Raw genomic sequence first — 10,752 nt, 5'->3', positions numbered from 1 at the left:
ATAACATCTAGAACAAATGTCTTGTGAATTCTGAAATATGATTGTCACCTCTATAAATTTTATTTTTATTTTTTGCGTTCGAAGTTAAATCATTGAAGTCGATATTTAAAAAGAACACACTTCCCATACCGGGAGTCGAACCCGGGCCGCCTGGGTGAAAACCAGGAATCCTAACCGCTAGACCATATGGGAGGCAAACATTCATCTGTAATTTGTTTTTAAGAAACATGTTAAGCAGTGTGTTTGATTCGTTGCGTAATTATGGAGATGAAAATAATAGGTGTTTACAAATTGCAGAAGGTCTGTGAACAAAAATTTCCTGGACGCAATTAGTAGGTGTAACTAGGTTTCTCTGTCCATTTAACTACAACTACTGGTGGTAGCGGAGAGACACTGTTCAACGTAATCGAACACAGTCATCAAGCCTAGTTAAAATTTCCCGAGACAAATTATTTTTATTATTTTTTGTCACCTACTCCTTCCACTGTTTCGTTCATAAGAAAGGAAATCGTGCCTGTTAGCAGCTGCCTATTAATGTAGTTGCCTATTAGCGGTCGTTGATCGCAATGTTCAGCTTAACGTTAACACATACCTTAAAAATGCTCGCTGTCCGGTGTATACGCAAATATAACCTATAGATCAAAGGCCTGAATCAATTGCCTATTCATCAACTAACCTAAGGCCAACGTTAGCTAACTGTTAAGTTATTTAGTTATTACTTTACCTATAACTTTTATGGACATTAATGTAGACCTACTTCAGCATTACACTAACCTACTGTAGAAGGAAATTTTGTAAACTTTCTATTGTGACACGATAAAATAAAAGCAACCCACCTTCTAATAAAAATGTTTTATGTTGCTATCCTCAAACGGAAAACATCGACTAGTGTGCAATAGCTAAACTTGATACTGAAGGTTATGTGTCGAACTGAAGTAGGCCTACATCATATGACTTCATTGCAACTATCACCGACATGGGACGCAACTGGAGGATGGCCAAGTTAATGGCAGAGATAAGAGATATAGACGTGAGAATACAGACATAAACACACCCCCGCTCTCCACGAATTGAATGTCATTAACACCCGGCCTCTCGAGATTAATAAGAGGAGCATTTGGCAAACCCAGTAGAGGTATTTCCATGTCCGAGGAGTTTACAGCTATGGACAAGGAGGTGCTGGGATTGGAGGGTCTGGAAAGGCTAGTAGCAGAAACAGGTAATGTCACCACTTACATGCTCATTGAAATTATGCATCTGATTATTAAAAAAATAATCATCCTATCCCTTCTGTGGGATTAACCTATTCAAAAGAATTTGTATGTAGGCCTATATAGATATGATGAACATTGCAATACATAGAAAAATGTAGTGGCTCTTCCCAGGCATTTTTTAAAGAACGGTTTGTTTATGACAACTCAGCTGAAGGTGAAATGACCATTTTCAGACTCATATTACATTTTTAGACTATCTGAAGCCACACATCTCCGTATTAGGACACAAGCAATACCTTTGCTTTTACTTTGCTCTCAGCTTTTCTGTAGCTTTATAATGCTGTAATGTTCTGTATTTAACCCTACTTGGCCCTTTCCCAATTTGATCATTCCTCGCTTGATGTCAATGAATGTTAGTGTTACACAGTATGAGCATATTAATGTTTTCATAACATTATTTCTACTCCTAAGTAAATGTGTGAGAGTTAAATTTCAATGTATTCAAATTTTGATTCCATATTAATGACTGAACAAGTTATTCTTGTTACTCCAAATTTAACCTTTGCATTTCATTTTGCTTGTGTTTGCCATTTGAAATTTTAAATCATCTGGAACTTTTTGGACCTCTGTTTGTGACTTGCATCCGCGAAGGCAGTGAAGAAGCTCAAAGTGGAAAGACTGACATGGAGGTGCCTTCAGCCAGTGAAAATGAGTCAAAAGTTTGGCTTCAGGGAGTCACTGATGACGGACAGACCTACTACTACAATGCACTGACAGGAGGTAGGCCTCACTTCACTTCACACCAGTCAAAGGTGAACGATACTGATTATTGCCTTGGACATAGATTATGTGAGACTTCTCATACATACCAAATGTTTTTGGGCAGTTTAAAGTGTTCACAAAGCCATACGATGAAGAAAGATATTTATTAGTTCCACATTTATTCACTTATTTGTTCAGTCATAACATTGTCATATCTAAACATGAGAGCTGGAGTTGTGCTGATTGGTGGGCTGATTTTCGCCACGGATGCAACCTCAGTCTGGTTCTATCTTTAATTTCAGAAGCTCAGTGGGAGAAGCCAGAGGGATTCCAGGAGGAAAGGAAAACTTCTGGACAGACACAATCTAAAAATGAGGTATATTTTATTACCTCATATTCACTACTGAAATTTTCCTTAGATTGACAAATGACTATTTAGTTAAATTATTCTCTTTTGTCTTTGTGGTCATCTAAATTATAATTCGATATAACACAGAAGTAATAACTGTACTCAGAGAATATGGTTTCCATGTATATTGTTTTACTGTAATCTTTTTCTGCTTTCTAAAGAAACCATCAAGCAGTCCGTGGATGGAAATGCTGAGTCCAGATGGGCATACCTACTACTATAACACAGAAACCGGGGGTGGGTTCCTCTACCAACAGCCATGACATTGAGGCTGTATGATTATTTAAATAAAATAAACATTTGCATGTTTGACCAAAAGGAAAGTGCCTACAGGTGACCATGTGAATTACTTCTATTTCACTCACCCAGAGTCTAGCTGGGAGAAGCCAGCAGAATTCTCTCCTCTGGAAGAGACCAGCAGCACTGAGGAGGGGGAAGGGCAGGATCCCTCTTCTCCTAAACCTGAGCCCCTGTCAGACGAAGAAGATAGCTTAACAGAAGTGGTGTCAGTTGCAAAGGAGCCAGTGGATTCCAGAGTGCTTCAGGTACCCAAGATTTCTTCCAGAGAGAGGGAGGCAGGGTGATATTACTGGTAATTTATATCACATTGCTCTGTGTTCTTTTTTTATTGTTAATTTGTTAATGATGTTTATTTGTCTGCAGCTGTATTGTATTGTAGTGCCTGCTAAACAACTTTAAAGCCAGCAAACGTGTAATAACTCATTATGATGAAAACAATGAGGATGCTGACTGTATCTGTTCTCAGAGAAGAAAAAACGAAGAAGACAAAGATAATGATGAGGATGAGGAGGAGGGCGATGATGATTATGATGACAAAACCACTCCTCCTGAGGATAAGGAACAAGAGGAAATTCCAGCAAAGAAGGCCCGGAAGACCAGCCCATGTGCAACGGGACAGCAGGCTGAGGAGGACCAAGATCCAAAGTAAGTTTACCCGTCCTCACAGCTGGTTATTTGTTTCCCTAGGAGCAATTCAGATTACCCCGATGCAACTGCTGAACCAGAATGGCTGCAGTCTGCACAGAAGTTTGAAGTTTGAAACCTGTGTGCTATACAGCAGGGGCTAAAGGTGTTCAACTCCAGAACTGTTATTAATTCATGATTAGACACTTTAATGTCTTGGGGATGAATGATTTACCTTTTAAGCCACATTATGTCATAATAGCAATTCACAGCATGAAGAATAATTGACGGCTCTGACATTTAATCAGTGTGATCTACTAATGCTTTAATTTTCTTTTGAAGGACCAGGAGGAACCTGGGGAGAGATAGTTTAGGTCAGGGAAAACACCAGGCAGAGTCAGGAGTGCAGTTCTCTGCCCAATTTAGCATGCGTTCTGGAGAAGACAGCAATTGCACAGAGCTTCAGAGTTCTGCTCAGCATGTTAATCTTCTAAAAGATTACTTAAGTTACAGGGAGATTTTAATTCAGTTTGTAAACAGATGAGAATTATTTTCTATTACATGGTTGGTCAGGATTTCATCAGCTGATATTTGCAATGGTTAGTTACGTTAGGTGGCTAGATAGTTAGTCATTTGTTTGCATTTTTACATTTAAAACATCTCGTTAGGATAGAAAATGAATCTTTGTCTTCTTCACTGGCCAGCTGCACCTGTTATCTTTAGTGCTCCCTTCTACTTCCTGCTCAAGGAAGGGTAGAAGATAAGATACAGAAACAACCTTGGCGCAAATGGTGCATTAACGAGCAATGGAAAACAATGAGAGGTGAAGGGATGGGAGAAGGGAGGGTGTTGCTGTACAATTGCAAGAACAGTCCATTGCTCCGTCATTTGAATGTCAGTCAATACCATGAGGTAGCAATCAGATGTAATATATTACCATACCTGGAATGCCAGATAGAGAAAACACAGTCAGAGTCACTGTGCTAGAAATTATTTCAAGTCACTGGGAAAATCATGTCCCTACACCGCAATTAGCTTTATTGCCTTAAAACTGATAATACATTATAGTCACTGGTGAGACAAATTGGGTCCTAATTGGGTATAGCTGGTTGGATACACCTGGTGATTGAAACCAAATCAATGACCAAAACCTGCATTGTGTTAAGATTGAGGGAAAAAATGGGAAAGAACGTAAACACCTGTTTTAAACAACTTCAATTGCTCAAGATAAGTCCTGTTGGGAAAAACCAGCAAATGGGGGTTCCTAAGAACTGAGTTTGAGAGCCCCTGCTATAAAATATGTGTATCAATATGAAGTTATGGTGCTCTGTACAGTGTATTTTCTAAATGTATTTATCATAGTGTAAATATTTAGAAAAAAAAAACATTCATAATTATTGAAGTATTTGGGATGTAGCATTGCTGTCCCCATACTATTTTCATAGAATGGAACTGGTTACTTTGGAGAAAATGCAATGAACAGCTTTATACACTTCACTGTCATAGCTCTTCACTGCATCCCAATAGAGATCAGTTTCCGTTCATAACACCAAGGGGCAAAGGGACTCTTATGGACAGTGCTGCAGGTTTTAGTTCGCACAACTAACTGCTTTCCAACGTGTCGCTCCGTTGTGATTTGTTCTCATTGTCACCACAGTGAGCGTGGTGATGTGGAGGAGCGTGAGGTTGAGACCAAGGAGCGCAGCATCTCCCCAACTGTGGAAAGGGGAGCCACATGGGAGGTCAGCAGGAAGAGGAAGCTGGAGAATGGGAAATCCAGGAGTGTACAGCAGAGGGGCAAGGATGATAATGTGGAAACTCTGATTCAAACTGAAGACTTATAAAGAACAACCTTCTGACAGGCTGGGAATAGCTTTAGAGATTATGTTCGCCATTGCTGGTCTGACAAGAAAATTCTACATTTTGTGCATATTATACCATCTCTAATAATGACATTGAATTAGAATTAAATTAGATGGAATTCATTTAGCATAATAAAAACCAGATTTACTAAAATTTTGAGCACTTGCAAAAGGCTTTTTCAAGTCACGCCGTCATCTTGATGAATTGGTAGAAATGTTGGTTTTGCAGGAGCTCATACCTTTCCACATGCTGGAATCTTTACTAAATCTAGCCTTATGTGTACTAATTTTCTCAGGTACAATGACCCTGTTAGTCCTCCTGTGTGTGCCCCGTTTTTGTCTCCTTCATGGACATGGAAACATGGATCCAAAACAACAGCACATCCATTAACTGTATTGGATGAAACTTTATATCCTTGTTTGAAAACCAGTCCACATATATTTCACAGGATGGTGTCACCTTGCTTTTTATTCTTTTTTTGACATTTCCCTCTGTGTCTGTCCTTGGAGTCGAAGTGGACATGTCACAAATGTCACCCGGCTATAAAATCAGACAGCAGAACCCTAAGACAACAGAAGGATTCTTTTTGTGTGTGACTGCAAAGAACATCTATATTGTGCTGCCACTCATTATTTTATCATGAACCAAACACATATTTAATTACATTTTATTTACGCCTGTAAAACAGCATATGTTTCATGATGTGCCTATTTAATTACACATCAATGCTTCAGGGTTCAAGAAAATACTTTGGTAATTACACGTTCTGCCAGATGGATCATCCAGACTCAGAGGTTGTGATGATGCTGGTTGAGGAAGATATAAATGTCACCACAGCACTTTTAAATATGAAAGCAGTCTGCTTGTGAGAGATAGGCTGTGGATGTGTGTGTGATGGCTGATATCCTTAACCACACCCAATGTCAATGACATGTGGCAACACATTTTTATTGGACTCATTAAAAAGTTAAAGTTTTCTATTACTAGACTGTTAGAGACGTTGAAGTTTTTAGTGCAATGTGAAGGTCTCTGCATCTTGACAGTGAGGTGTGGACTCGGCCTCTTGGCACAATACAAGACTGTGTACATGAACATGTGAATAAAAGTATGAGTGTCTCTAACAAACTCTTGAGGTGGTTACCTTTATTCGCTGCAGGTTCAAAGGGGACAGAGAAGATACTTCTCCAGATAAGAACATAAGTACAAAATATCTTTCTTTTTTTTTCCAGATTAAAAAAAAATTAAAATAAAAAATTTTAAAGACTATGACATACTGTACAATTTGTGGTTGGCTTTTGGGCTTCTTGGGTCTGCAGCTAGCACCAATAGGTGAGATTCACTGAGTAAGACCTAACTGCTAGTTTACACAGCTCTGGAGCTCAGAAGGTACAGTCAAGGTAGTCGGCAGGTCATCCTTGAGAATGGCAGAAGATTATTACCAGAGAGAATAATAATGATAATCCCTGTGCAGATCATCAGAGACAAGGGGAAGGATTTCAAAATAGTCAACAGGTGAATTATCTCAGGAGCTTCTGTTAAACGCCACAAAGTTGTATAACTACTATGAAATGATATATCTGGATCTGGATCTGGAGTCGATTGAGTGCTATTTAGGCTAATGTTTTTTATTTGATTTTTTTATTTATTTATGTATTTATTCATTTATTTTTCACAATCGCATCTGTTGGAGTATTTTAGTAGCCTGCACGCCTACCTTTGAATCGTGCGCAATAGTTTTTCGCAATGTAAATTGCAATTTACATCGTTAATATACCGCTTATTGTATTAGAAATAAATAGAAACCATTTATCAGTTAGTATTGACGCGTTTTAAAACTTGAAAGCAATCACTTGGTTTATGCTGAAAGTTTTATTAGGTCAAATTTCGCTCGGCTGCCCCAAAACCTGAGGGTTGACTTAATTTTATAAGGATTCAACTACTCTCGCGAGGATTCGCTATGGGATTTTGCGAGCCATGGCATATCAAAACAAAAATGATCATGGTTTCGTTACAGTTTACGATGGAACAAGTTCTGCAAAGGAGGTGCACCAAGAATATGCCGGTATCCAGACTCGAATTTTTAAAATTATTGTGATAGGGGATTCTAATGTCGGGAAAACCTGTTTAAGTTATAGATTTTGCGGGGGCCGTTTTCTTAAAAACCCCGAAGCAACAATCGGAGTGGATTTCAGAGAAAGGACTGTGGACATTGATGGCGAAAACATCAAGGTGAGAAAACAAATCCTGTAACGTTTAGCGTTAGTTGGGATAACTGAAATCGTAAATGTTCTATTGTTGTTTATGTCTGTCTTATCTAACAACCTTTTTATTTTCTTTTAAAATACAAAGAAATGCAAAATACGGTATTATCTCACATGTACCCGTTAGCAAGAACACAATGTCCAGTTGCTCTAACGTTACGCTATTATTATTATTTTTTTCTAATCTTATTCTTTCTGTTGAAATGTTTGTGGATATTAGTTAACGTTAGCAACTGTGTGTTTAAGATAATATTTTACTTAGAAAAACAAGAATGTTCAAAGCATACAGTGGCAAGCCGTCCATCTACCTTTAAAAGAAAAGGAATGCATGTGGGTGATTGAAATTATGATCCACGAAGTCAGCCTTATATATTTACGTTGTCATGTATCCAGTAGAAGCTGAATTTGTATTCATCTTGTGTTTGTTGCCTCTTCTTCGGAAAAAGGCATTATGCTATTCCGATCTTATTGATCTTTCTACATTGTGCTTGTGGATTTATAAATGGAAAAGAACCACTGAACCATGACTGTCCATTCTAACAAATTGCTGTAAACAGCTGCCTGGTATTAGCCTAAATGTTATTTCAAAATCAAATGAATTCAAAACAGTAACGCAAGGAATCAAAAGAGCTTTGCTTCCAAATTATATGAAGGCTGGTTATATATTTTCTCAGCAGTCAATAGCAGTTTACAGCTTACATTTTTACATACTGCCATTTTTTTTACAGCTGGTTGTTTAATCTAACAATTGACATGAACCTTCTTGCTTAAGGTGGAATTTGAACTGCAGTGTCAGAGTTACGAGTGCAGTGCCCTATCCATTGCACTGAACCCAGGCCTTCCTTTCTCAGCTGCAGATATGGGACACAGCAGGCCAGGAGCGCTTCCGCAAAAGCATGGTGGAGCACTATTACCGCAACGTCCACGCCATCATCTTCGTGTACGACGTCACCAAGCTCTCGTCCTTCGAGAGCCTGCCGGAGTGGATCGAGGAATGCGGCCGCCACTCCGTGCCGCCCATGGTGCCCCGGATCCTGGTGGGCAACAAGTGCGACCTGAAGGGCAAAGGGGAGGTGCCCACCTCGCTGGCCCAGCGCCTGGCCGACGGTTACAACTTCCCTCTCTTCGAGACGTCAGCCAAGGACCCTGCGGAGAAGGAGCACGTGGATGCCATTTTCCTGACGCTGGCCTACAAATTGAAGAATCACAAACCGCTCAGGCTGAGACAGCTCGTCGAAAGCAGGCCAGTGCCTCTCTCTGAAGAGCAGGAGCTTCAGAGGACCTGCCTGTGCTGACACTGCGCTCGCAGCTTTTCAAAGAAATAAAAAACAGACGTTTCTTAAATCAGGCCAGTGCTTCGCACTGTAGCCTAGCTTGGCTATAGGCCCCTTTTCCCTCTTGTGTTGAGGCTTTGCAGTTAACTCTAGCTGGCGAGAGTTTGATTATGTTTAGATCACCCAAATCAATGGGTGACATTTCTAAGAAAGCTGTACTAGAGGTCTAGACATTTCATACCATTGTGGCTGCAAAGTTAATCGTATAGAATCCTGCTGCCTGGTTACATCCTAGTCATGGGACACACAAGTTTTTGAGAGCGGGTTGTCCTTTGTCCAATGTGTGTTTGGGACCTTGTCATTTCCCACAATCCTTTATTCCCATCGTATCATACATTAGCGCAGTATGTCATTCCACATATACAGCTCAACGATGCAGTGGGGAAAATGATGTTGAAAAAAGATTTCTCTGTTAGTCCTTTTCTAGATGTGACTTAAAATGTTGGATTTGAATGTAGAAGTCTTAAAAGACTTTTTAAAAGAGTAAGATTTTCAAGAGAAATGCCTTTATAGCAATCTACATTGCCATGATTTCCAGTATTTATGATTTTATACGTTTAAATTTTATTTATTTTTTAAGCACTTCTTGTTTTTTTCTGATATTTTACAAGTAATTGAGGTATCCAATGAGGATTCCTCAAGCAATGAAAGGGATTTGTAGCAGAATATTTCATAGTGAATATTGTCTTAGCATGGTTTCCATACAATCCAGTACTAAACGTGCAATATATTTTGATGCTAACTAGTCTGAAAATGGTTAGAACATATGATATTTCTTCATTTTTCAGAGAAGGACATGTATGTGTAAATCAAGGACAAGGGAACATGTAAATAATGAACATATTTACCACAATCATAGATATCAGTAGAAACTGAGTTGATGAAAGCAAAGTGAATTGTTTTTAAAACAGCTCCCTCAATGCCAAATTATTAATCATTGGGCACAATAAGTGTAAGTTGATTAATATCCGTCTTAGTATTTAAAAATTTCATTAAAATTCTTGAGTCTGTACTAAAGATAAAATAACGTTGGGACGTATTTTGAATTTGAATCCGGGATAATGATACTACAGACAAAATACTGTACCTCAAATATCAATGGGAATTATATTCAGAATCGATGCCATCATTTGCAATAAAATGGGCCTAAATGATTCTCTGGATCAAAAATGTAAAAAAGGAAGTTTCCTTGAAGTCTGTACAATAATGAAGTTGATTGTACCAATCTTTTGTATTCAACAGTACAATGTTTGCATATTTATTAGTATGCGTTGCATATTTTTTACACTAGATAATGTCATGGGAAGATTTTGCTTGAAGGAAGGGGAATAAATGCATAAAAGCATTATACTGAACATATGTCTACTTGTCACTTTGTTTTCTGTGTGTCATTCTTTGGAGTACCAGAGAAGTGCAGCCATCTTTGTTAATTGCCCAAAGCAGAGTTTCACAGGATGTGGAACAGAAGTGCCATTTAAAGATTATTGCCCTTTCAAATGGATATTGAGTTCACAGTGATGTGTATCATTGTGATTTTCACCCTCATCCTTCACTCTGTAATATGACAAAATAGTGCTTGATTACTGCTGTATTTTCATTTTTAATTGTCTTCCATAACAATACAGAATCAGTAAGATACTTTTAATAAATCCAAAACTATAAATTGCATTTAAAAAAAAACAAAAAATAGAATAGTTAATGGGGTCAAATTCCTTAGCTGAGTTGAACATACAGTAAATGAAAAATATCCGCTGGGACATAAATATGTTCAATTACATAGTGGAATAAAGCTGCAGTATTTCGTATAAAACGCTAGATGTCGCTAGATAACTTTAAACTACTCAAACCATTGTTATTTATTTTCCTCACCACCTTCACTGGTTATGCATTTAATTGAAATATATTTATAATGAAGTATTTCACTTTGCATATTCTTTCAGTATGTCAGGTGATGATACCTTGACAGCTTTTAAGATCTCAACATG

At 38.3% G+C, this 10,752-nt stretch overlaps 2 protein-coding genes and 1 non-coding gene across 4 annotated transcripts; 2 read left to right on the top strand and 1 right to left on the bottom strand.

Annotated features, from left to right (window-relative positions):
* Positions 1 to 120: 120 nt before the first annotated feature.
* trnae-uuc lies at positions 121 to 192 on the bottom strand. The gene has a single exon. It is a non-coding gene; the product is annotated as a tRNA-Glu (tRNA).
* An 876-nt stretch (positions 193 to 1,068) lies between these two features.
* On the top strand, positions 1,069 to 6,293 carry LOC118223176 (WW domain-binding protein 4-like). Of its 2 annotated transcripts, none has more exons than XM_035409409.1 (7): positions 1,069 to 1,219; positions 1,866 to 1,994; positions 2,279 to 2,352; positions 2,547 to 2,622; positions 2,755 to 2,930; positions 3,152 to 3,330; positions 4,967 to 6,293. In XM_035409409.1, the coding sequence occupies exons 1-7, from the start codon at positions 1,075 to 1,077 to the stop codon at positions 5,151 to 5,153; spliced, it is 966 nt and encodes a 321-aa protein (XP_035265300.1). In that variant the 5' UTR covers positions 1,069 to 1,074; the 3' UTR covers positions 5,154 to 6,293. The 2 variants fall into 2 exon arrangements, with proteins under 2 accessions (XP_035265300.1, XP_035265301.1); XM_035409410.1 differs by having other exon boundaries at positions 1,078 to 1,219; positions 1,870 to 1,994.
* A 101-nt stretch (positions 6,294 to 6,394) lies between these two features.
* zgc:101559 (uncharacterized protein LOC492776 homolog) lies at positions 6,395 to 10,126 on the top strand. Its single transcript, XM_035409411.1, has 2 exons — positions 6,395 to 7,401; positions 8,285 to 10,126. Exons 1-2 carry the CDS (start codon positions 7,147 to 7,149, stop codon positions 8,726 to 8,728), a joined length of 699 nt encoding a protein of 232 aa, XP_035265302.1. The 5' UTR covers positions 6,395 to 7,146; the 3' UTR covers positions 8,729 to 10,126.
* The last annotated feature ends 626 nt before the right edge of the window (positions 10,127 to 10,752 follow it).

The sequence above is a fragment of the Anguilla anguilla genome, chromosome 3 (assembly GCF_013347855.1).
Source record: "Anguilla anguilla isolate fAngAng1 chromosome 3, fAngAng1.pri, whole genome shotgun sequence".
In the NCBI taxonomy this organism is placed as follows: Eukaryota; Metazoa; Chordata; class Actinopteri; order Anguilliformes; family Anguillidae; genus Anguilla; species Anguilla anguilla.
Note: the sequence above shows the minus strand (reverse complement) of the source record. Positions and strands in the feature narration are given on the sequence as shown.

Excerpts from the sequence above, each read along its gene's own strand:
- LOC118223176 (XM_035409409.1), top strand. The coding sequence starts at position 1,075 with ATGTCATTAACACCCGGCCTCTCGAGATTAATAAGAGGAGCATTTGGC. Across the intron at positions 2,623-2,754 it reads CTATAACACAGAAACCGGGG|AGTCTAGCTGGGAGAAGCCA; the intron begins GTGGGTTCCTCT and ends TCACTCACCCAG. Across the intron at positions 3,331-4,966 it reads GAGGAGGACCAAGATCCAAA|TGAGCGTGGTGATGTGGAGG; the intron begins GTAAGTTTACCC and ends TTGTCACCACAG.
- zgc:101559 (XM_035409411.1), top strand. The coding sequence starts at position 7,147 with ATGGCATATCAAAACAAAAATGATCATGGTTTCGTTACAGTTTACGAT. Across the intron at positions 7,402-8,284 it reads TTGATGGCGAAAACATCAAG|CTGCAGATATGGGACACAGC; the intron begins GTGAGAAAACAA and ends TTCCTTTCTCAG.